The sequence below is a fragment of the Gopherus evgoodei genome, chromosome 13 (genome assembly GCF_007399415.2).
Source record: "Gopherus evgoodei ecotype Sinaloan lineage chromosome 13, rGopEvg1_v1.p, whole genome shotgun sequence".
NCBI lineage: Eukaryota > Metazoa > Chordata > Testudines > Testudinidae > Gopherus > Gopherus evgoodei.
The window spans coordinates 28983936-29008589 of NC_044334.1; the positions used below are offsets into that span (position 1 = coordinate 28983936).

Consider the following 24654-nt stretch of genomic DNA (forward strand, 5'->3'; position numbering starts at 1 on the left):
AGGACATAGTCATATCATATGATAACGCTTTCTATTCCCTAGGATCTTGGGAGGATATTAGACAGCAGCTACTAAAGTTAGATATTTTTAAATCAGCAGGTCTAGATAACTTGCATCCAACTGTTTTTTTAAAGGGCTGTCCGAGGAGCTCACTGGACTGTTAATGTTGATTTTTCAACAAGTTTTGGTGCACTGGGAAGATTCCAGAAGACTGGAAGAAAGCTCATATTGTGCCAATATTTTAAAAGGGTAAACGGGACACCCAAAATAATTATAGGCCTGTCAGTCTGACATTGATCCCAGGCAAGAAAATGGAGCAGCTGAGACAGAACTTGATAAAGAATTAAAGGAGGGTTGTATAATTAATGCCAATAAACATGGGTTTATGGGAAATAGATCCTGTCAAACTATCTTGATATCTTTTTTTGATGAGATTATGAGTTTGTTTGATAAAGGTCATAGTGGTTTGATGCAATATACTTGGACTTCTGTCAGACATTTGAATTGGTACTACTTGACATTTTGATTAAAAATTTAGAAAGCTATTTAATGTACATGGCACACATTAGATGGATTAAAAACTGGCTAACTGATAGGTCTCAAAATACAGTTGTAAAGGGGGAATCATCATCATCAAATGGGTGTGTTTCTAGCGTGGGACTGCAGGAACTGGTTCTTGGCCCTGTGCTGTTTAACATTTTTATTAATGACTTGGAAAAAAACCCATAAAATCATCACTGATGAAGTTTGCAGATCACACACAAATTGTGGGAGTGGTAAATAATGAAGAGGACAGGTCACCGATTCAGAGCAATCTGGATTGCTTGGGAAGTTGGGTGCAAGCAAACAATATACATTTGAATATGGCTAAATATAAACGTATACATCTGTGAACAAAGAATGACATTGCTTGTTTTGTTTCCAAAAAGAAATTAATCCTTTACAGACAGTGGGTCACAATACAAGGGAGAGAGGAAACTGAGTGACAGATGTTATCCATATGAATACATTGGAAGAGTGCCAGTTCTCCACACCATCCACATGCAAAATGGAGGACTAGTCTGTGGGATGGTGCAATGGGGTGTACTCCATACACTGGCTCTGAGGGCTGAGGTAGGCCAGGTGGGCCCAATCAGCCAATTAAGTAGCAAAGGGTAATAGGCTGAGTGGGGAGCTCTGACTAGAGGGAAGCTCGCCTGAGTAGAGGTGGGTTGGGCTACTATATGTCCTGGAAGTTGGCAGCAGCAAAGCAGGCTGGGAGGAAGTTTGTGGTCCCGCTCTGTGTATTAGAGAGGAAAGGAGGGAACCCGGGGAAAGAGTAGGACCCTGAGGGCCTGGCCTGGCAGGAAGGGTGGACCTTGAAGAGAGCAGGGTGGAAAACATAGCCCATGGGACATGAGGTAGGAAGCAGCCTAGAGAGTGAGCAGCAAGGACTGAACAGACCTTGGCGGTGTGTGTGGTCTCTGGGCTGGAACCCAGAGTAGGGGGTGGGCCCAGGTTCCCCTACCCCCCACTAGGGAAGTGGCACTGGTGGGGCAGTGGGCTGGAAGACTGCCTGTGTCACTGCTGGAGTGGCTGAGTCAGGACAGTGGGTAGTGCCTGATGCCACGGGTAGAAAGAGACTCTGAAAACACCCCAGAAGGGGAAAAGGTAACTAGTGACTTGGCTGGAGGGCTGAGTCACCAAGAGGAAGCTGCAGCTCCTGGAACTAGAGGGGGCTACAGAGAAAGACACCGAGTGACAGCGTGTCACAGGAAGGGCCATTGGCCTGGCAGAGCTAATTAGCTAATTCCCAGAGCAGCCAGGAGAAGGCACCATCCTGAGGTCAGTAGAGCCCCTCCGTCCCAGATGGTAAAATGCTTTGAAGACAAGCTGCTTTTAGGACCTTATTTAGATGTTTCAGACGGAGCCCTGCTGTGTGTGTTCCCAGTTCTGAGGTTAAACGTAAGATGGGAAGTGGGTTGTATCATTCTGATTTAAAGTGGAGAACAGGTGACTTCGTTCATGTCCTGCCATTTCCAAGCGTTGCTGAAACTCCATCTGGGGGAAAGCTGTTCCCATGATTCATGCACAGCTCTGTGGAATACCCCTCTGGACAATGGCCGGTGACCACTTGGATCACGGCTATAGGTAGCCATTTGCTCCTGGCCTAGCACCAATTGGCTGGGAGTCCTGAAGATAGCACTGAGACAACAGAGGGCAGCCCCTGACCCAGCCTCAGCACCCTGTATTTGGTCCAGCAACTGCTTGTGGAGTGGTGTACTCTCCTCTCATACTACATGGCTTGCTTCAGCTGTATTCCTTTCTATAGCGTCTAGCAGGAGCCAGGTGTGTACGCTGCCTTTCCCAATGACTCTGGGTAGCCTCAGCTTTCCAGACAGGCTCCTGCAATACCATTAAGAGTGCTGGGAACGGATGTCCCCGAGTGTCTGATCTTGAGGAGCAAAGCCCCATGGACCTGCGTGAAATAGCTTTGTATCCCACTGGGTTTTTCAGAGAGAAGCCCTGAGGCTGAGAGCTGGCCAGGTGGAGGGACCACACCCACAGTACTGCCCACCCGTTACCAGCTAGTGCCAGCTGACAGTTCCTACTTGTTGGCCTGACCCCACCTGGAGTTTTCACACCCAAAGAAGGGGGCTGAGGCGTTTGTCTGGACCCAGTTGCCTGTGAAGGGCCTGCTGAACTAGGAAGGGTGCACACTGAAACCTTTCTGGCCTAGTAAAACGGAGGCCAAAGGACTAGGAGGGAAGAAATAGGCCCCTTCCTGCCAGCTTGTTCTTCAACAACTGGGCTGCTCTCCCATGTCGCTTCACAGCCCTTTGCTGGGGCAGGGGATGGGAGCTGTGGCAACCTGCAGGAGAAGCTGGGAACAATGCCTGGAGGGACTTCAGGGCAGGGTGACCCGCAGCAGCAGCTGGGGACAACAGCCAGCTACTTTCCAGCTTTTCCCTGTCCGTTACATATTCCCAGGGTACCTGAGGAGGAATACGCACTCTCCTTGCCCAGGACAGCGGCAAAGCTCCTAACATCATTTCACAGCGCTCCATACTCTGCCTTTGGTTGGTTTTAATATGCAGATTTTCCTGTTGGTCCTCCAGCTCTGCTCCAGACTGCTGGCTTCCCTGCCCTGAGGAGAGGGCTGCACACCTACACAGGCATCCCGCCATGACTACGGCCTGGCCTCTTCTGCCTTGAGCTGGGGAGCAACGCTGAGCTCAGCTTGCTCTGAAAACAGTTCCAGGGGTTAGCAATCTCCCTGCCCTGCAAGAGCCTGGGCTGGTCTCCACTCCCACACACAGACTGTTCGGGGTGTCTCCAGAAAGGTACTGGCCAGAGGCTCCCCAGAAGCTCCTCTGAACAACACGTGGGTCTGTATTTCCCGGCAGATCTCAGTCTGGGATATCAGCAGGGGTTCCCTGGGAGGAATGGGGCTGATGTTGTCAGCTGTTAGCTCTCCTTCCCACTAAGTAGGGGGCCTTCGCTTTCCATCTTCTCTCTCTCGCATATGAGATTTATCTTATTCCTTCCTGCAACTAAGAAGAGACTGTCCACTTCTCCCTGGATTTGTAACCAATCTCAAACAGAAGCAGCAAATCACCAGAGGAAAAATAAAACTTCACAAGAAAGGGGTGAAACAGCAATTTTATTATACTTAAAAATGAAGAGTAAAAGACCCAGAACACTTTGTGCTGGTTTCTCACCCTATCAGTTGATTTTGTGGTTATTGTTAAGCACCATTAGAAAGCAGTTATTCACGGTCTTAGTCAGAAAAGAATCAAAGTATTATTTGTATTAGGAGAGGGTCCAGGGCTCCTAGGCAGGGACAGGCGCCCGACTCATTGTCCTATGCACCGTCGACACTAGGGCAGCATGCGCGGTGTTGAATCACAGAGGATTTGCAGTGGTGTCAGTTCCTGCAGATGCTCCCAGATTGAAGTGGGGGCTGCAAGCTCTCAGAGCACAATTGCCTCAACAGGCGATGCAGACCAGCCCAAAATTACAGCTGTGATGCTATCGCTTCTTGATGGAGGCCAGGTAGGCAAACCAGAAGAGTGCAACGAGGTTTCCAAACAACACCCGAAACTGTGGAAAGAAGCGTCAAGATACAGACCGGCCTGGGGCTGACAGTCTCCTAGGTCACTTACTGCACTGGGCCACGACAACTACTTCGGATACAGGTGCGAGTGCCCATGTCTTACTGACAAACATGTCAGGGGCTGTCTGGATTTGTGCAGTCCTTCACATGAGAACAACTGATTGTGGGCAACGGGGACCTCAGCTCTGCAGCTTGCTGAGGAGCGGTAAAAGATACAGGCCAAAATCTCAAGCACACGAGCAATGGAGGGGGGTGCTAGCATGGAGGACAGAAGTATTAAAGGAAGGGGATCCTAGGGTGATTGATAAGGGGACCCTGGACATACACTAGTGGGGAAAAAGCCCATGCTATAAACCTGGATGTAGGGCTGCAAAAGTGGTCAGAATTCCCAGGCAAGGACAGTACGTGAGCAGGCAGAGACTTACCTGCATAGGGACATAATTGACATTAATGAACTGGACTGGGGTCCACACTTTCCAGTTCATTTTGAGTGCTACCCAGTAACCACTCTTTATCTTCTCAGCAAACGCAGACAGATCCTTCCCCTGGAACACAAGGGACATTGGTGAGGGCCAGGCCTAAACTCCAGAAGAGGCCCCGACTCTCTCCCTTACAGAGCCCTAAGCCATGTAGGCAGAGGGGTTACAAAGACAAATCCTAACAGAGAGCACAGCCAGAGAGAAACACTCACCACCTGTAAGACCCAGGTGCACACGATGTGCCCAGAGGCGCATCACACTAGCCAAAGCGGGCCATTCCAGCAGAGGGGACCAGAGCGACTGGCCATGCAGCACGCTCAGGAGATCACAAACCTCCAGCTGATTTTAAACACGAGCATCCCCTTGTATAGCAGGGCAAGCCAAGGCCCAAAGCAGCTGAGGGAGCTACTTCAGAGCTCACAAGAAGACAGCAACAGAGCAAGAAGGTCCCCTGCTCTGACCGACAGGGCCTGTCCTAGATCATCGGTGACCGGGAGCTAGATTCCGTCCAGGCACATAAGCACACAGATACATCTATCTTCGCTACCTGTTGCAGTATCCAGAACCACACACCAAACCCTACAGCCTGACTTCGGCACACTCTGGAAATAGGCACCTACCTCCAGCAGGTTCATGACGAAGAAGAAGAGCAGCAGGAAGGGTGGAGCAACAACCAGACGGTCCAGCAGAAGCCTCTTGACCATGGCAAAGGGGACATTTGATGGGATCAGCTGCTCCAGGTACAGGTAGAAATAGTGACTGAGTGGCCCTGTGAACAGGAACCTGACAAACCAGAGGGCATGACTGTGCTTCATCGCTGTCCTCCAGCCTTCCATCCAGCCCCAGCTTAGGTTCTTAGCTGGCCCCATTACCACAGTATCTGAGCACCTCATGATCCTGAATGCGTTTATCCTCACAACACTCCTGTGCGCAGGGGCAGGGCTCTTATCCCCATTGTACAGATGGGAACTGAGGTCCCAAGAGACAAGTGACTTGCCCAAGGTCACAAAAGAAGTCTGTGGCGGAGAGTACTGTGCTGTGCTACTGCTCTAACCAGGCCATCCATTCTCTTGATCCAGAGAGATGCCAGTGGTGCCATAATAGTGAGGGGGGGAAGCACTCCTGCTTCTCACACACCTCCAGGAGGAGAGCACCACCAACTCAACATCCTCTCTGGTCAAGTTCACGCCCATCACCATGGTACCTGAGCACCTTTCAGAAGTGCACTAAGTGATGTAACTAGCACCAGTGACTTACCCATAGATGGCGAATCTCAAGGGCTCACTCAGGTCCAGGCTTTTGGATGACCCTGGCTTCTTCCGGCTCCTCTCAATGACCTGGGACAGGAGGCTCCCAAGCGCTGACAAAACAGCACTGCAGGCAGAAGGAAGGGGATGAGATCAGAAGCCAGCCAATAACCCAGAGTCCGAGGGAACCTGAGCTCTGAGCATAGCCACTGGAGAAGAGTGCAGTAGCTCCAGGACCCGTCAGATCGGAGTGGGAGCACTCACTGATAAGTGCAGCAAGCTCTGAGGCATCATACTTCCTGCATGCTCACAACGAAACCAAGCCAACGTGGGCGGGGGGAATTCTGCATCCCTCATCTAGATTTAACAGCACTGGCTCACAGCCCGTGACCAGGGAAATGCTCCCAGTAGCCCACTCTGGGGCCCACCACTTTCAACGGAAGAGAATGGTTTTTCTTGTTGTTGTTTTTTAAATTAAAGCTTCTGACCCTTATGGCTGTGGGGCAAACATGCCCAGATGTAACCCCCTCCCCCACATGATGCGGCCTTCCAGACTCAGAGAGGAACCTGTGCGACCTGCTCCTATTTATCTCAGTGATGTGTTGACTCTGAAGACTACTGATAAAAACAAAAGGCATTGTCAGTAACTATTGTACTACTGACCAATAGCAACAGTATCTGGCTAGTTCACATATGCAGTGCCATGGAAAGCAGAGATTGGGTCAGGTCCCCTGTTCCCTACAGCTCTCCTCTGCTTCAGCCAGCCTCATTTAATGGGCCCTTCACCCCCTACCTTGGAGAGAAAATCCCATGGCCAGATACAGCTCTGCTCTGCCTGATCTTTAAGCCATGTTTTCCTTCTCAGTTTCATCCTCTCACTCCTAGGGGTGTCTCGGCACTCGAAGAGAAGAGCAGGGCAGCAACCACCCCGCAAAGGAGAAGGGTTATAGGAGGAAGGAGGTGGCGAATGAGGTACCAGCAGAGTTCTACCATCTCACCCAGGTCCTTTGAGCCCTGCTTCTGTGGACTGCAACCCCATCCACTCAGCAGGGTCTTAAACCCCCCTGTAAACTGGTCACTTTTCTGCCAGCTGCCGAGCTGACAGCCATGCTGTCTGCGGAATCCGTTCACTTGAAAGTGTCCTTTAGATTGTAGCTCTGCTTTGAAAATAGCCCCAGATTTGCTCCCGCTGTGTGCCAGTCAGAGCTGCAGGCTGGGGGGTGAGGGGGCAGGAAGTTGGCGCTGCCCTGAAAAGCCAACACAGCTAAGAGCAGGGGTTCTCAAACTGGGGTTCAGGACCCCTCAGGGGATCGTAAGGTTATTACATGGGGGGTTACGAGCTGTCAGCCTCCACCCCAAACCCTGCTTTGCCGCCAGCATTTATAATGGTGTTAAATATATAAAAACGTGTTTTTAATGGCTAAGGGGGGCCACACTCAGAGGCTTGCTGTGGGAAAGGGGTAACCAGTACAAAAGTCTAAGAACCCCTGGCAGAGAGAGAGAGAGAGAGAGAGAGATAAAGGCTCCTGCTGGTGCACGGGCAAGAGAATCGTTTGCTTGGGCCAAATCCCACTTCGACTGATACCTGCAGCAGCCTTCTGCATTGATTGCAATGAGCATTTGATCAGCCCTAAATTCCATTCGCGTACACCTACGCCCCCTCACCGGGGCAGTGGAATCACAAGCCCCAGCCCTTTATTACAGGGGAGGGTGCGTGGGAAGGAAAGAGCCCGGCTCTCTCAGCCATGGGGGGCGTGCTGGGCCAGCGGAGAGCAACACAACACGTCTGCCTATCGATGGCCCCAGGTGACCGACCGTTTCTGAGACACCGATTATACTCTGCCTGTGGGTAGTGTTTCGGTCTCATTTGCCAGAGCAGAAATGGACACAGAAATTCTTTTCCCTGCTCCCAAATGCATAGCCCTAACTTCCCCTCCCTCTGGCTGGTCCAGTGCCTCAGGGAGGGGAATGAAGGTCAAGGCCTATGGGAAGAATAGGCAGTAGCTGGTGAGAGGGAGCAGCTTGTCTGTCTCTCCATGGTATGCCCATGGCACACATCACTGTAGCATCTGAGCACCTCACAGTCTTCAGTGTGTTTACCCTCACAAGCCCCAGTGAGGTGAGGTGCCATTTATCCCCATTGTACAAGTGAGAACTGAGGCAGAGACTAAAGTGACTTACCCAAAGTTACAGAGGGCAGTCTGTGGCTGAGCATGGACTTGAACCAAGGTCCCCCAAATTCTAGGCTAGCACCCTAACCACTAGGCCACACTTCTCCTTTGGCCCACCCAGTCAGAGGCCAAGGGGAGAAGGGGATGAGAAAAACAGGAGGGGAGGGTTTAAAGAGTGGAACAGCGAAAGAAGAAAAAGCAAGAAAGTGCTCTGAGGTTATTCACGCTGGGCTGGTTCCATTTACTCTTCAGCGTATCACGTGGCCACGGGGCAAACAGTGAGAGCTTCACTCTTCACCACACCTTTAGCCAGGAGTCTCCAAGTGCTTTCCAAACACTGAGGGCATGTCTACATTACAGAGCTACGCCGGCGCCGCTGCAGAGCATCCGCTGAAGACATGTTCTGGGAGCGCTCTCCCGTCAGCACTACTCCACCTCGGCGAGAGGCGCGGCTATGTCAATGGGAGAGCGGCTCTCACCGTGTGGACAGAGCAAAACTTGTGTCGCTCGGGGCGGGGGGTTTTCACACCCCTCAGCGATGTAAGTTACAGCAACTTAAGCAGTAATGCAGAGCTGCCCTACCTTCCTGTGAGGCAAGGCCACAGTGTTCCCATGTTAGAGCTGGGGGAACAGAGCTGAAGCAACTTGTCACAAGAGTCGGCGATGGAACCCAGGAGTCCTGACTCTCACTTCCTCAGCACCAATCAGCTGCAAATCACAAGCTGGGGCATGTCCCCACCTAAACGTGTGGGTGCTTGGTTTGCCAGCCCCACCTAGCCCTGTGCTATCACTTGCTCAGCACAGATCTGCTTCTGGCCAGCACTCTCCCTCACGCAGTGTGCAACGTCTGTTTCCAGCTCAGAAACCTGGCCAGGGTGTTACCCCACCTCCAGCACTCAAAGCCAGATATGTCTGTAGCACAGCTTCAGAGTGCATCCCCCTCTTTGTACTGCATGGGAGCAAGACCCCTTCATCTCAATTCCCCTTTCAGCATGTGCTCCAGGCCTCCCAGCAATGGCCCTGCTGACAAGCTCCCGAAGGCTGAGATCACCAGCTGATTAAATCAATAGCAGAGAAAATGCCTTAAGATCTCTGACCAGGGCATTATGTTGGATCTAGTCTGAAATTTGGCCCGACAATCAGCTTCCTCTTGTTCTGGAGGGAGCTGAAGGGTTAAGTTGGTGTATGGAGTGCTGGCAAGAGGTGCCAACCTGATGGTTCTGGAGACTGGTGTTATTATCTGGACTGTGGTAGCACCTAGGGACCCCAATCATAGGAGCAGGGCCCCACTGCGCTAGGTGCTGTACAAACAGTCCTCTGCCCACCATTATTGACAGAGCAGGTACAGTCTGGGCAGCTGCAGGGCAAGCGTCTCCTGCTCCAGCAACATGCCTCGTCCCTGCCCTGCAGGGACCCGTCTGGTTTAGAGCGGAGCTCGTGTCTGTGACCCTGAGAGTCCGTGGTGCCTCTGCTGAGAAGAGCAACCAGTGCAGGCTGTGCCGATGTCTTCAGTGAGTGAGCAGGAGCGAGCCCCGCCCCCCAAATCACTGCTGAACTCTGCCCACTGTGGCATCTTGTGGGACTCCTGACAGCAGCTGGCTCAGAAAGCGGCCCAGAGGTAACATACCCCGCAGCCCATGCACACATACAGTCCCGCTTTCCCCTCACTGCCCACGGGTGAGAGGACTGGGAGCGTCTGTCCAAGGCTCCTGCTGCACCTCGCTAGCAGGTGCAAGAACTGGCTGACAGGGGGTGTGCCAGCCCCACAGAGTGCACCCAGCTCTGAAGAGCAAGGGGGCGAGGGCCAAGTATCCTGCAATCCCACTGCAGCTGGGCCTCTGCCCTCGGACAGCCCTATCAGACAGCTGGCGCTCTGTCTGCACGAGGGGAGCACGGTGTTAGCTGGCACTGTGTTAACCAGGACTCTGCCCTTGGGTACGCCAGGCCAGGGAGGTGCAAGCTGCGCCTGGCTAAGGGCTTGGAACAGGGCAACTGCGCAAGTCACAACACAGCGCCGGGGTGGGCTGGGGTGTCAGTCCTAGTCTCTCGCAGGAGGCGGGGAAGGCAGGTTCCCCAGCTGGGGGGGGCGGGGTCCGTCAGTCCCGGTCTCTCTCACAGGGTGGTGGACTAGTTCCCTGGTTTGGGGGCAGGGCCGGTCCCGGTCTCTCCCGGGGGGGGGGGGGTCTGGTTCCTCAGCTGGGGGGAGGGTCGGTCCCAGTCTCTCCCATGGGGTGGTGTAGTAGTTCCCTGGTTTGGGGGTGGGGGCAGTCCCCATCTCTCCCGGGGGGGGGTCAGTCCTGGTCTTTCCCTGGGGGGCTGGTTTCCCAGCTGGGGGGTAGGTCCTGGTCTCTCCCGGGGGGGAGGGCTGGTGTCAGTCCCAGTCTCTCTCACAGCATGGTGCAGTAGGTTCCTGGTTTGGGGGCAGGGTCGGTCCGTTCTCTCCCGGGGGGGGGGGCGCTAGGGCTGGTTCTCCGGCTGGGGGGGGGGGTCGGTCCCGGTCTCTCCCATGGGGTGGTGCTGTAGTTCCCTGGTTTGGGGTCGGGGTCGGTCCTGGTCTCTCCCGGGGGGAGTCTCGGTCCCGGTCTCTCCCACAGGGTGGTGGAGTAGTTCCCTGGTTTGGGGGTGGGGGCGGTCCCCATCTCTCCCGGTCGGGGCTGGTCTCCCGGCTTGGGGGGGTCGGTCCCCGTCTCTCCCGCGGGCTAGTGCAGTAGGTTCCTGGTTTGGGGGCAGAGTCGGTCCGGTCTCTCCCGGGGGGGTCTGGTTCCCCAGCTGGGGAGGGGGGTCGGTCCTGGTCTCTCCCGCGGGCTGGTGCAGTAGGTTCCTGGTTTGGGGGCAGGGTCGGTCCGGTCTCTCCCAGGGGGGTCTGGTTCCCCAGCTGGGGGGGGGCGGTCCCGGTCTCGCCCGGGGGGGGCTGGTTTCCCGGCTTCGGGGGGTCGGTCCTGGTCTCTCCCGCGGGCTGGTGCAGTAGGTTCCTGGTTTGGGGGCAGGGTCGGTCCGGTCTCTCCCGGGGGGGTCTGGTTCCCCAGCTGGGGGGGGGTCCGTCCCGGTCTCTCTTGGGGGGGTCTGGTTCCCCAGCTAGGGGGGGTCCGTCCCGGTCTCGCCCGGGGGGGGGGTCGGTCCTGGTCTCTCCCGCGGGCTGGTGCAGTAGGTTCCTGGTTTGGGGAAATGGTCGGTCCGGTCTCTCCTGGGGGGGGGTCGGTCCCGGTCTCGCCCACGGGGAGGTGGAGCAGTTCCCTGGTTTGGGGGTGGGGGCGGTCCCCGTCTCTCCCGGGGGGGTGGGTCTGGGGGTGTCAGTCCCGGTCTCTTTGCCCGGCGCTCACCTGGACGCCGCCTTGGTGAGCAGCGGGTGGAGCCGCAGCAGCAGCAGGTACCGGGCGAGCAGCCTGCGGGGCAGCGGCCCCGGCCGCGGCTTGGAGAGCGCCGGGCACATCCCGCTGTGGCCCCAGCTACCTCGGGCTGGCTACTGCGCGTGCGCCCAGCGCCTCCGAGCGGCCCCAGGAGCCGAGTAGTGGGGCTCTGAGCGAGAGAGTCCGGGCAGGTAGCTCGGGGGCGGGACCAGACCCGCGGGGGGCGGGGTTATCCTTGGTAGGGCGGGGCCAGTATCGCTTGGCGGTAGAGTGAGGCTAAAGGGCGTGGCCTGCCGTGGCGGGGCGGGCCGATGGAGAGGTGATCTCTCTCCCATTGGCTAACAGAGGGGCGTGCGCCAGGAGCGCCCTGTGACTGGCATAGCGTCCGGAGGCGGAGAATGGGCCCGGCGCTCGCGGAGGGGGCGGAGTCAGGCAGATCTCGCGGGAGCTGGGTGCAGCGCGGGAAATTTCGCTGCCGGCTGGGGCCGGGATGGTGCTGAGGAACAGCGGGCGGCGCCGCGCGGAGGCCGCGGGCGGGGACCCCGACACCCCCCGGTGAGGGGCGCGCGGGGCGGGGCGGGGCTGCGGGGCGGGGGCTCCCTGCGGGCGTGAGGCGGTCCCGGCCCCGCTCCGCGGGCGGCCCCGCCCGGCCTGACGCGCTGCTCTCCGCAGGGACGATGGCTCCGGGCTCTCCGCCCTCAAGCGCCTGGAGCGCAGCCAGCGGACCGACCGGCTGGACGCGCAGTTCGGGTTCGAGCGGCCCAAGGAGCCGGGGGAGAAGACGGGCTGGCTGATCAACATGCACCCGGTGGGCGGCGCCGGGCCGGGCCGGGTGTGGGGGCGGCGCCTTGGGGGCCGGTTGCCGGGCTGGGGGCTGAGCCGGGTCAGCCTGTGATTTTGGGGGGGGTCTGGGGCGGGAGGCTGAGCGGGGAGGGGGGCAGGCGTGTTGGGGTCCGGTTGCCCGGCGGGGGGACTGAGCCGGATCAGCCTGTGATGCTCGGGGAGGGCGGGGTCTGGGGCGGGAGGCTGGGCGGGGCGGCGCGTTGGGGTCCGGTTGCCGGGCTGGGCGCTGAGCCGTTTCAGCCTGTGATGCTCGGGGGGGGCGGGAGGCTGGGCGGGGCGGCGCGTTGAGGGCCGGTTGCCGGGCTGGGGGCTGAGCCGTTTCAGCCTGTGATGCTCGGGGGGGGGGCGGGAGGCTGGGCGGAGCGGCGCGTTGGGGTCCGGTTGCCGGGCTGGGGGCTGAGCCGGGTCAGCCTGTGATGCTCGGGGGGGGCGGGAAGCTGAGCGGGGAGGGGGGCAGGCGGGGTTCTCGGGCTCTGTGCCCTAGGGAGGGGCTGTGATGTGCTGCCTCCCCCTCTCGCAGACAGAGATTTTGGACGATGACAAGCGCTTGGTCAGCAGCGTGGATTATTACTTCATCCAGGAGGATGGGAGCAGGTTTAAGGTGAGTCCCTTTCACTGTAGGTGCAGAGGATGGAGGAGCGGGAGCAGCTGCCCTTGGAGGCACAGAGGAGCCTGCCTGTCTGGCTGGCTGGTTTGGGGGAAGACTTTGCAGAGCTGTACACTGGAAACTGCTTCCCGACTGACACCAAAGGGCTACTCCTCCTTTGGGCACAACTCCCATTGACAAAGGGGAGTGGGAGAGGGATAGCTCAGGGGTTTGAGCATTGGCCTGCTAAACCCCAGGGTTGTGAGTTCAATCCCTGAGGGGCCACTTAGGGATCTAGAGCAAAACCAATACTTAGTCCTGCTAGTGAAGGCAGGGGGCTGGACTCAATGACCTCCCCTTCCAGCTCTATGAGAGAGGTATATCTCCATATATTTTGTTTATTTTTATTAAGAGAGTTGGGTGACCGCATTAAGGGGTACAGACCCTGCAGATTGCCTTGCAGTTCAGTTGACTCTTTCCTGGATCTCCTTTAATCCCTAAAAGGGCACTGTGAGGAATGCTAAGGATAGAAGGACAGACTGGGCAAGGTGATGTCTGTTACTGGACCAACTGTCCAAAGAGATTACCTCCCCCTTGTCTTTGTAACATCCTGGGGCCAACATCGCATACAACTAAGGAAACAGTCTGATCACCATTCCAGCCTCATGTCTGTGCTGCCAGGTGTAGGTAGGGGTGGTTAGGTGGAGGTGGGATTGGGCCCCATGCATAACATTTGCCTGCATTGTTATGTATCTGCCTCAGTCAGAGGCAGGTGAGGATACCTGCAGAGATTTGCTCACAATGGCCAGTGATCTCCATGGTAACAGGTCAGTGCTGGCCTCATCTTGTGGTACCTCCCTGCTGCATAGGTGGGTGTTAATATAATGTTTTCTCTGTTCTTGCCCCAAAAATAGCCTGTTTTTCCTAGGCATCCAGATGTTTTAATTCCTTCTTGATTGGATTTTAAGTGGGGCAGTTTACTCCACCATGGAAATCTGTCTGCACAGACTGGGGTGGGAAGGGCCTCTGCTGGGCTCTGCTTGAGAACCAGAGGAGGGCGGGTTTCTGTGTCAGGACCAAGCTGAAGGGTACATGGGGAGGGGTGTGTTAGATTATTGTCTGTGTGAGAGAGAGAGAGAGACCAGGGTGGGTTTAGGCAGGTCTGTGTGTGTCTCACACACTGACCCATAGCAGGGGAATGTGCTGGACTACATGCCTCTCCCCTCGTACCCAGGCATGTGCCATGCTGACTCTCTCTGCTTTTTTCCAGGTGGCCTTGCCCTATAAACCCTACTTCTACATTGCAACCCGGAAGGTGGGTATGGACTCTGTGGCTGGCAAATAGGGCTTGAGGTAGAGTGTAGAGGCATGAAGCAGGGATGTGAGTTAGGCAGGTGTGGGGCTGAGGCAGCAGCATGATAACAGCCTGAGAGGGCTTGGCAGGGGTCCTGGCCAGTGAGACAGAAATCCAGGATTATAGCTGGGTTTGGAAGGATCAGATCTTTCTTGGTAAATGCTGACTTTTGCTGAACACCCACAAACCAACGAAAACATGTTTCCATGGCTAACAATCGAAATTTACAGATAGACCAAATAAGAAAACTGGTGCTTGAAAAATCATTAGAGTTTGGTTTAAGGATGTTTACTTTGTATATTTTGACATGGGATGTTGACAATTTCTCTTTTAATGATTATAAAGCTTGAACTTCTCGAATTTCAGCGTCTCCTGTTATGAGATAATTGGCTGGTCACCTTTGCCTACTTTCCTGCAACTGTGAAAATATAAATAGGAACAAATTGAAAAAGTGTTTAAAAATGAATAGTAGTATTATCCATCCAAATGATAAAATATCGAATTCAGTGCAAGTTGCAGTGCTGATGTCTGACTCCTCACTAGGGCTGTCTGTCAGCTGTCGACCTGAAAGGAGATGGGAAGCAGCTATACCAAATGTACATAATCTTTCTGATGTGTTTTTTGGAGGAGATTTGCTTGCGTTTCTGAATGAGCTGCACTTCGAAGTACCAGCCACCTGGTGGTCTTGCTCAGTGAGCCCTTCAGCTCCTAATCAACAGCCCTGTTTGGCTTCTGCACACTATCCTGTGACTAAATGCACCTTTCATTCCTGTTCACAGCCCAGTAAATAGCTGAGGGTTTACTGTCCTGTCACTCTGCCCCGTGGAGAACTCACCTGATTAGCTCAAAATTGAGGGCCTGGCTGAGAGTTCTGGGATTTTACATTTAGGAGCCTTGTTTAAAAAACAAACAAAACAAAACTCCTCTCCAGGGTGGAAGAGATTGGTTTCCAGTCAGGCTGCTATTAAAGCCCCTGTACATGTAGAGGTGCAGGACACAGCCCCAAGTGAGACAGTGTCTGTAAATCTGCTCTGCTTCGATGGGCAGGGTTTTGGCTGCCCTAAGGTGACCAGATAGTAAGTTTGAGAAATCGGGACAGGCGTGGGAGGTAATAGGCACCTGTGTAAGAAAAAGTTCCAAATATCAGGGCTGTCCCTGTAAAATCAGGACATCTGGTCACTCTAGGCTGCCCTCTTGAAGCTCTAGTCTCTGTGCAGGGCTGCGAGCGGGAAGTGTCCTCCTTTCTCTCCAAGAGGTACCAGGGGAAAATTGCCAAGCTGGAAACAGTTCCCAAAGAGGATCTGGACTTGGTGAGTAGCTACTCTGCCCCCTGCCCAGTTGCTGGCGGTTTGTACAGCTCTAATGGGGGAAGGGCATACAAGTCGGAGGAGAGTGGGATGCAGCCCGGTCTGTATGGCTCTGTCCTTCTAGTTCGGTATATGGCTCATACCAGGCGCAGGGCCTGGACATTGATCAGGGGAAATAATGTTGACTCTTGACAGGCACTTTCTCTTCCCTACCTTTCTCCCCCTCCACACACCCCAGCCCTCAGTCCCTTGTTCTGTGGTCTCTTCTCACCCTCATCTCCCCAACTCCTGCTGTCTTTCTTGGTCCATCTCCTTTGTCAACCGCATCTCACTTGTACAGTCTCTCTTCCCCCCATTCTTGCTGTCGTTTCCTCATTGGCCGGTCCGTCCCTTTGTAGCCAAATCACCTGGTGGGCCTGAAGCGGAACTACGTCAAGCTATCATTCAACACTGTGGATGACCTGGTGAAGGTGCGGCGGGAAATCTCTCCTGCTGTGAAGAAGAACAGGGAGCGGGACCAGGCGAGCGACACTTACACATCCATGCTGTCCAGGTAGGTTTTCTCCTCTTTGGCAATGCACCTGGAGGAGCTGGTCCCAGGGCCCAGCAGGATTCCCTTATGTTCTTGTACTGTGCTTAGTGAGGTGTTTCCCATGTGACCCAGACCTACCTATTCTCTAACCAGCACTGAAAGAGTTTAACTTTAGCTGTTTCCTTTGCTCCGTGTTAAGTTCCCAGGTCCTGACGTCATCTCCTCTGGATAGGGAGGGAACTCCCTAAGCTGACGCTCGCCCTGGTGACAACTGCAAATGTCCCAGTTCTCCTTTGTCCGTGGCTCCCACTCGAGGTGAGCATGAGCCTCATACATGCAAATCTCTCGCACGTGAGGCACATGTGCACCTTGAGCAGGATCCATACAGACAGAATACCACAAAGAACCACCATAACCCTAGGTAGGGTAAATAGCTGTTCTTTTCCTTTTCTGAAGCTGGCTGCTGGATTAATAGGGAAGAGTTCCTTCTGGTGACTGCCCTAGCATCTGCTGGAGCTAAACCTCCTGCTATCCTGTTCCGGTCACACTGACTAGAGCTGCTGCTGCAGTGTTGTTTCTTATCTTCATTCCCCCTGAGTCTGAGACCTGTGCATTTAAACCATCCCTCTCCCCTGCGCCTTGCAGTGCTCTGATCGGTGGCAGCCTGACCATGGATGATGAGGGGCCCTCGAAGAAGACTGTCAACCAGATGGACAACATAGTGGACATGCGGGAGTACGATGTGCCGTACCACATTCGCCTGTCCATCGACCTGAAGATTCATGTGGTGAGTGAAGAAGCCAGGAGGGGGGTAGCACGTTTGTTCTAGCGCTGTGCCCTTGAGGGGCAGAGGTGATGGAAATTTTGTGTCTCATTCATCAAGAGTCTCCATGGCGATGAGTCAGTCTCTGTGATGTAGGCGATTACTGTTAGTCCTGTTTCTCAGCTGTGGAAACTGAGGCACAGCAGTTAAGTGGCCTGTCCAAGGCCACAACTTGATCCAGTGACAGAACTGGGATCCTTAACACCCAGCCCCCTGCTCTAGCTGCTTAGCCCATGCTGCCCTTCTTTCAGATGGCCTGTATTAGGTGTCAGTTCAACACCCAGCACATGGTATTGGGAGATGCTGTGTTAACGCAGCTCCTCTGATTCTCTCCTTCTGTGACAGGCTCATTGGTACAATGTCCGTTATCGGGGCAGCATCTACCCTCCGGAAATCACTCGCCGAGACGACCTGGTGGAGCGACCGGTGAGTGCTCCAATTAGGGTGGGGCGGTCTGTGCCTCTCCTGCGTGGCTGGTTATTCTCTGCTTGAAGTTGGCTTCCACCAGTGAAATGGTGAGGTTTTCCCAAATGTGGCTGGTCTTGTACCACAGGCTGCAGAGGGATCATGGTGCAACGTTACAGGATGGGTTCAAGGTAGTGGCTTGGGTTGATTAGGAGGTGATGTGATCAAGCAGTGTTTCTGCCTCACTTCACTTGGTTGGCACATTATCTCTGCCTGCACTAACCTGGAATCATGTTGTCTGGATCCAGGCTCCCATGCTGACCTTGAGGTGTTGGGTCTCTTTCAGGATCCTGTTGTACTGGCCTTTGACATTGAAACCACCAAGCTTCCCCTGAAGTTCCCTGATGCAGAGACAGACCAGATCATGATGATCTCCTACATGATTGATGGCCAGGTAACTGTCCAGCCAGGGCTGCTGCCTCCACACACTCCAGCAGCAGAGCCAGGCTCCAAGCCCACCCGTGACTTCAGCCAACTTACCTCCTTTTTGTCTCATTGCGTGTTGCTTAGTGTCTATGGAATGGCTCAGGGAGTGAAACTAATATCTACGCCAGAGACTGCAGGGTTCCTAAGGGCTTTCCTTTCAGTCTTCTCTTACAAAGCCTTGCACTCCTCCCATCTGGGGCTAGGGGGCCCCCCTCTTTGGATAAGCAGCAATACGTGGGAGAATGTGAGGAAATCCAGGGCTCTCCACCATTGTCTCCTCCCAGTCCCTCAAGCCTGATGACAGACACAGGTCCTTGTCGTCCAAAACAATCAGTGATGCACCACTAGCGTCTTCAGCCCCAAGGACTGGCCAAGCTGGCTCTGTGGAGCGCTCCCCAAGTACCTTGCACCTGTGGTGCACGCGTTCACTAACCCTTCTCCTTTGCTTCCTCCTAGGGCTACCTGATCACAAACAGGGAGATCGTCTCTGAGGATATTGAAGATTTTGAGTTTACTCCGAAGCCGGAGTACGAGGGTCCCTTTTGCATCTTCAACGAGCCGGATGAGGTGAGTAGATTCGGTTTGGAAGATGAGATTCAAATTGCTACCCGTCATCCACCCAGGTCTAGGCAGGCCAGAGAGAGTTTGCTGCTTCCTTTGGGGATTACAATGTGATAATAGTGTCGGTCACAACACATGAACAGGTTTTGTTTCCTGTGTTTAGTCACACTAGAGCAGATCAGGTTCTGCGAGAAGGAGAGCAGAGGGTTGGTTACGTTATATCCACATCTCACCTTTCTCTTAAATCCAGGCCCATTTAATCCAGAGGTGGTTTGAACATGTCCAGGAGACCAAACCCACCATCATGGTCACTTACAATGGGGACTTCTTTGACTGGTAAGGATGGAAGTGGAAACCATAGGGCAAAAGTCAGCTGGGGGCAGGAGCAGGCACTAGACCATGTGTCCCTCCTTCATTTCCAAGGAGTCACAAGGTGACTGTGCAAGGCTGTTCTGATCCATGTTGAGTATTCAGCCACTCTGTGTCTGGAACACCCTCTCTGATGAGCTCTTTCTCCATGCTGGGGGACAGATCAAAGCCAGTGGGTCCCAGACTGCAGAGCCCTGCGATGTGGGGGAGGTGGGGTGCAGAGCTGCCTCTCTCAGGCTCCTGCCTTTGAAGCAGTGACCTTGGACATTCCAATCTAGTTACTTCTGGCTTTCCAAGCCCTGCTCTGCCATCTGCACAGCTGCATCTTGTCTCTGGTGTAAATACCATCGTGTTTATGTGCTGCTGCTCCCCAAACTGGTGGGGCAGTGAACAGAGAGGAGATGACGAAAACTGCAGAGTGACCTGGGGGAGAAGAGCAGTGGGCGGCTCTAGGATCATTGAGTCCTACATTCAGATCCAGAACGTCACTGAGTAGCTGTGCCCATCCTCTGCGGAACGCTGTGCCGAGGGGACTCTTTGGGTCCATACTCAGAATGGTAGCCGGGATGGGAAGGGGGCAGAGAGGAGCTCTGGCTTACATGGTCTGTAAAGGAAGCCAGGTTTGGGGAGGAGGGGTGAAAGTGCCTGTGTTTGTGTCCCCTCTGTACTATGCTCCGCCTTCTCCCCAGGCCCTTTGTGGAAGCCAGAGCAGCAGTGCATGGAATGAATATGTACCAAGAGATCGGATTCCAGAAGGACAGCCAAGGGGAGTACAAAGCCTCCCAGTGCATCCACATGGACTGTCTAAGGTACCAGACGCTGCCTCCCTTCTATGCACCTGTGGCTCTGGGTTTGTAAAGTGCCTGTTCCTGGAGGAGCGTGGGCACTGGCCAGTGAGCTGCCCCTTGGCAGACGTTGCTCGCTGGCTTCATGCATGGTGCCTCGTGCCGTTGGTGGGTCAGTCTGTTATTTGGCTGTTCCATGTCCAGTGCTGGGTATGCTAGGGCCTGGGTAGTGCAGCAAGCTAAGGCCTGGACCTGGCAACTCAGGAGTTCTCTGCTAGCGCTCTAGCTTGGCTGATGAGTCCCAGAGGGGTTGGTCTAAGCCCATTGCCTAGCAGGCAGGTGATGACATTTCAGCCTGTAGTCTGAGCTCCAGCACCCAGGAGAGGCGGAGGAGGGGCATTTGTGCAGCGAGGCAAATCCTCCACAGAGAGCTGGAACGGGAGCGAGTGTTTTAGTCGGTCCAGTTCTATGGGACGGATCCACAGTTTGGATAACCACTCTCCTCCTGCTGGCAGTCCCAGGGTCCCGTCCCCTTCACTCAGGGATTTAAAGTAGGAGGGCTGAGGTATGCTGGGACTGGGGGGTGGGTTAAGAGTCACAGAGGATGCAGATGAGCAGGATTGAGGGCACTGGCAGAGATACCCAGCCCAGCAAGGTACTAGGGCTGGCTCCTGGTACCTTGAACGAAGGCTATGCCCCCTCTCCCCACTTTCTGAGTAATCAAGGTGCTGCCCGTGTGGTTCAGGGTTTCCTGGGGCAGGGTGGCTCATGGCTTCTGTTCACAGGCTGGTGCTCTGGTTCCTTTCCCCAGGTGGGTGAAGAGAGACAGTTACCTCCCCGTGGGAAGCCACAACCTGAAAGCAGCAGCCAAAGCAAAGCTGGGTTACGACCCAGTGGAGCTGGACCCCGAAGAGATGTGCCGGATGGCTACAGAAGAGCCTCAGGTACTCTCTGCTCTGCAGCCTCTGGACCCAGTGGTCAGGAGACAGGCTCCAGGAAGCCACTGATCGTTTAGGCTAGTTCTGGGTGGGGATAAATTCCTTCGGCTAATGCAGTGGGCATGGAAGGATGCTGGAGTGTCACTTTGGCCTCCTCTGTTTCTGGCAGCCTTGGATGGGGTTCCCATGTAATCAGCAGAGCCTGCCCGAGGCGGGATGAGGGATCCTTCCTGGTGCTGTCATGTTGATTTCACTAACAGAGGACCTCTCACTCGTCTACAGCGAGTGAAGCACTTGTGCTGTAGAAGTGCTGTGCAATGCTTCACTCCCACTACAGCTGGGGGAGGCTCCGTGTACACATGGACAGGGTGGGGCATCAGCAATGGGGCATTCGCGTGGACAGGAAGCAGCTCTCCACTCCCAGCACTATTGGGCGTATGGGCAGTTACGTGGCAAGTGGCCTTTTCCCCCGTCCCCTCTGAGCATACAGCTCGTAGACAGCCTTTACTGTCTGTGACTGCCTGTTGCCCACGTCCCCCCTGGGCTGTGGTGCGTGCAGCGGGGAACAGGCATGGGGCAGGCATCGCTCTGCTAGACTCCTGTGCTGAGCTCCACTTCAACTAATCCAGCTCTTTGCTGTTTCCCATCAGACGCTGGCCACTTACTCAGTGTCTGACGCTGTTGCTACCTACTACATGTACATGAAGTACGTGCACCCGTTCATCTTCGCCCTGTGCACCATCATCCCCATGGAGCCCGACGAGGTGAGTGCTCAGGAGCCAGAGCCCGGGCTGGGCTGAGTGCTCTGTGTCAGTGGAATGTGGCCGTGCTGGCAGAGGGTCCCCCTTGCCAAGGGGCTGAGGCATGAGAGTAGACTTGGTGGGGAAGGGGCATGTCTGTCAGTAGGGGCTGTGGCTCTTGCAGGGCTCAGACGTGCTGACACTGGCAGCTCCCAGTGACTTCAGCTGGAGTTCTGTGCGCTCAGGACGTCTGCAGATCAGGCTCCCACCGGTGTTACCCAGGGCTCTGGGCATTTACCCAGTAGAGGGCACTCTCCTGGGCTAGATTCACTCAGGGAGCTGTGGGGGAGCTGTCTGTGCTAGCAATTTTGAGGAAGTCTCCCCTTGTTGCACTAATACTGGTGACGATGGGAGCGCTGGGAGATGCGGCATGGACAAGTTCACATCACGTAGGCCTGCAGGGCAGCAGTGTCAGTGCTAATGCAACAGCCACAGCTCCCTCCCCGTCACTAGTATAGGTGCAGTATGCGAGGCTCTCCTAAGGGCAGGGTGTTCTTTGCTCCCCACTGTTATCACAAGTTGGGTGTTGCCAAGCCAAGCACCTTGTCTCGCTGACATGGTGCTGTGACAGGGCTGGCTCCCCCGAGTTCCTGCATGACTCAGTCTCCGCCGTGTGTCCTGACACCAATTCCCCCCACATCTCTCCCTGCAGGTGCTACGGAAAGGCTCAGGGACGCTGTGCGAGGCGCTGCTCATGGTCCAGGCCTATCACGCCAACATCATCTTCCCCAATAAGCAGGAGCAGGAGTTCAACAAGCTCACAGAGGATGGGCATGTGCTAGACTCGGAGACCTATGTCGGGGGCCATGTGGAGGCGCTAGAGTCAGGGGTCTTCCGCAGCGACATCCCCTGCCGCTTTAAAATGGTGCGAGCCTAGGTCTGATCTCCCCTCCCCACATCTGTGGGGTGGGGAGGGCTGTGGAGAGCCCATCTCATCCCCCCGCAATAGTAGTTACTTTCCCCTGTGTTTTCTGTTGTGCTGGGATCCTCTGGCTCTGGGCTCCTGAATCCAGACATAGCTCGAACGGGCAAAAACCTTTCCCCAGCTGGAAATAACAACCAGCCAAGCCAAAAGAAATGCCAGGATCTGAGACTTCGGCGTCGGAGAGTTCCCTGGACTCAGCCGCCCTGGTAGGGAAGGCCCTGCCTTCCTCTCTGTCAAGGTCACACACAGCCTCCTGCCTTCTCTCCTGCTTCAGCTATGCCTCTCCTTGCTTTGTCTCTCACCCATTCCCAAATGGGTGCTGCTTTCCGCAGCACTCCCTGTGCCCACCCGCCCTTTCCACCTTCAGCCCCTCCCTGCAGTCCTAAGTGCACACCGCTCACTGTGTGTTCACTGGGCTTTTAGAGGGTAAGTTCCTTGGGGACGGGGCTTGGTGTAACATGCTGTGTATGCATCCAGTGTTGTGGAATAGGCCAGCCCAAGAACAGTCGTTCCTGCCGCAGAGATAGGGCGGCACAGGCTGAATATAAGAGGTGACCCTTGAGTGCTGGAGCTGAGCCTTGGGTGCTTGGGACAGCGAGGGTGTACTAGGAGCTGGCGGCTAGGTCAGCTTTGTCCCAAGTGAAACGCTGGTGTGTGGGTGTGCTCGTAATCCTTGGAGTGTGGCTTTCCAGCTGTGGGGCGCCTCCTGTTTCATGCCAGCCTTGTGCTGCCCAGACCGTATGGCAGTTTTAGAGCCCTGTAGGGAAATGCCGGATCTGCCTGGAGGCTCTGGCTGCATCTGTGTCTAGGATGCACAGTGCCTTCCAAGGGTCTGCTGGTGACCTACACTGCTCACAACCTGCTTGTGCCCCCATCTCGTTCAGTGCAGTAAGACCCTGGGATGGATTTTGTCTCCCCATCACAGACAGGCAAATGTGTGGCCCTTACCAAGGGGAGGGAAACACACCCTAGACTAAGCTGTAGGTTAGTGGGTAGAGTGGCTTGTCATGGATGCCTTCCATTGTCCTAGGCCCATCTAAGGCAGGCACAGAAACGGACAGCTTGGGAGGAGTTCGTAGTTGCTTTCTTCCCCCTGGCCAGCAAGGGAAGTCGGGTGAGAGGAGCTGGAGACATCCTCATAGTTACTGTCATTCCCATGTCCCCTCAGAACCCTGTTGCCTTCGACTTTCTGCTGCAGCGCGTGGAGAAGACTCTCCGGCATGCCATCGAGGAGGAGGAAGGTTTGCCACTGGATCAAGTCACCAACTTCCAGGAGGTAGCTTGGACCAAGGCCTGGGGTGTGGCACGGCTTGGGGCCTGTAGGGGGCAGTACGTGGAATTTCTCTCGACAAGCCCATCTCCTGTTTGTGTGTGTTAGCATCATATAACCGCTCCCCTTTAGCTATTGTTCTTTTCAGCCCTGAGTTCACCACCTTCCCTCCTCCCCCACCTGTGCCTGGCCCCATTCCCTTGTTTGAAATAGTTGACATCAGAAACAGTCTCCTGTGACCGAGGCTAAGGGGAATCAGTGCTGGTGAAGATCAAAATGCAGCTCCTTCTAAGCTTCGTGCTCCATTGGCTCTTACTCCGGGTCCTCATGCGCTCTGTGGTCATGGGAAGGTTGAGTACCTGTCCCTGTGGAGGGGAGGCCATGCTGCATGCTCGGCTCAATTGCTGATTCATTCCTGTCTGGTTTCTGCCTCTTCCCCTCACCGCAGGTGTGTGATGAAATCAAAGTCAAGCTGAACTCCCTGAAGGACATTCCTAACCGGATCGAGTGTCCTCTCATCTACCATCTAGATGTGGGGGCCATGTACCCCAACATCATCCTTACAAACAGGCTGCAGGTGGGTAGCAGGCTGCCTCCTCCTGGCTTCGCATCCCAATGGGACGGGCTCAAAGACACTGCCTCCTTCCCAGCCAGCGAGAGCAAACTCCCTGCTCAGGAGGAAGTGCGTAAGCATGGCTGGGTACTGACGCCCAGTCGGGCATTTGGAAGGGCCTGCTATACCTACAGCTGCCAGCGGGTCAGAGGAGAGAAGCCTCTGAGGAGGCAGAGCTCTGAACCCAGTTATTAGAGGCCTGGGCTGTAGGCCAAGCTGGGAGTAAAACCAGGTTCTCTGATCTCGCGCGCGCTCTCTCCCTCTCTCTCTCTCTCTCTCTCTCTCTCTCTCTCTCTCCAGCCCTCGGCAATGGTGGATGAGGCCACATGCGCTGCCTGTGACTTTAACAAGCCAGGTGCCAATTGCCAGCGCCGGATGACCTGGCAGTGGAGAGGGGAATTCAGTGAGTGTTACTCTGCTTGCAGAGGTCCCTTTGCTGTGCTACGCTGCAGGGAGACCCTGGAGCCTGGCCTAGGAACAGTCCTCCCCCGACTCCTGCTCAGACGTGCTCATGGCTGTCCTTCCCTTGCAGTGCCCGCGAGCCGCAGCGAGTACCACCGCATCCAGCAGCAGCTGGAGTCAGAGAAGCTGCCCCCGCTCTACCCGGACGGCCCGCCTCGTGCTTTTCACGAGCTGTCCCGTGAGGAACAGGCCAAGTTTGAGAAGAAGCGACTGGCGGGTGAGAACGAGCTTAAAATGATATTTTCTGAACTCTGA

General features: G+C 55.2%; 2 protein-coding genes across 3 annotated transcripts in view; one reads left to right on the forward strand and one right to left on the reverse strand.

The window, feature by feature from the left end:
* Nucleotides 1-3623: 3623 nt before the first annotated feature.
* On the reverse strand, nucleotides 3624-11527 carry PXMP2 (peroxisomal membrane protein 2). 2 transcript variants are annotated; one of them, XM_030583447.1, is made up of 5 exons: nucleotides 11314-11527; nucleotides 5833-5949; nucleotides 5196-5358; nucleotides 4522-4641; nucleotides 3624-4083 (listed from the first exon to the last, which is right to left on the reverse strand). In XM_030583447.1, the coding sequence occupies exons 1-5, from the start codon at nucleotides 11421-11423 to the stop codon at nucleotides 4012-4014; spliced, it is 582 nt and encodes a 193-aa protein (XP_030439307.1). In that variant the 5' UTR covers nucleotides 11424-11527; the 3' UTR covers nucleotides 3624-4011. The 2 variants fall into 2 exon arrangements, with proteins under 2 accessions (XP_030439307.1, XP_030439309.1); XM_030583449.1 differs by lacking the exon at nucleotides 11314-11527 and adding an exon at nucleotides 8576-10151.
* Nucleotides 11528-11808: 281 nt separating this feature from the next.
* POLE (DNA polymerase epsilon, catalytic subunit) overlaps nucleotides 11809-24654 on the forward strand; it is a 37989-nt gene continuing 25143 nt past the window's right edge. The window contains exons 1-19 of the mRNA XM_030583112.1: nucleotides 11809-11895; nucleotides 12013-12148; nucleotides 12704-12784; nucleotides 14040-14084; nucleotides 15341-15433; nucleotides 15829-15983; nucleotides 16608-16749; nucleotides 17131-17211; nucleotides 17537-17644; nucleotides 18133-18243; nucleotides 18488-18573; nucleotides 19296-19415; nucleotides 20203-20335; nucleotides 20980-21093; nucleotides 21782-21994; nucleotides 23223-23330; nucleotides 23773-23901; nucleotides 24238-24340; nucleotides 24470-24616. Of these exons, the coding sequence (XP_030438972.1) occupies nucleotides 11831-11895; nucleotides 12013-12148; nucleotides 12704-12784; nucleotides 14040-14084; nucleotides 15341-15433; nucleotides 15829-15983; nucleotides 16608-16749; nucleotides 17131-17211; nucleotides 17537-17644; nucleotides 18133-18243; nucleotides 18488-18573; nucleotides 19296-19415; nucleotides 20203-20335; nucleotides 20980-21093; nucleotides 21782-21994; nucleotides 23223-23330; nucleotides 23773-23901; nucleotides 24238-24340; nucleotides 24470-24616 (2170 nt within the window). The 5' untranslated portion in view covers nucleotides 11809-11830. The remainder of the gene's footprint in view (nucleotides 11896-12012; nucleotides 12149-12703; nucleotides 12785-14039; nucleotides 14085-15340; nucleotides 15434-15828; nucleotides 15984-16607; nucleotides 16750-17130; nucleotides 17212-17536; nucleotides 17645-18132; nucleotides 18244-18487; nucleotides 18574-19295; nucleotides 19416-20202; nucleotides 20336-20979; nucleotides 21094-21781; nucleotides 21995-23222; nucleotides 23331-23772; nucleotides 23902-24237; nucleotides 24341-24469; nucleotides 24617-24654) is intronic.

Bases quoted from the DNA above. Each gene is read 5' to 3' on its own strand.
- PXMP2 (XM_030583447.1), bottom strand. From the start codon at position 11,423: ATGTGCCCGGCGCTCTCCAAGCCGCGGCCGGGGCCGCTGCCCCGCAGG. The intron at 5,950-11,313 runs GTGAGCGCCGGG...TTCTGCCTGCAG, and splicing joins CTCACCAAGGCGGCGTCCAG to TGCTGTTTTGTCAGCGCTTG. The intron at 4,642-5,195 runs GTAGGTGCCTAT...CTTGTGTTCCAG, and splicing joins TCGTCATGAACCTGCTGGAG to GGGAAGGATCTGTCTGCGTT.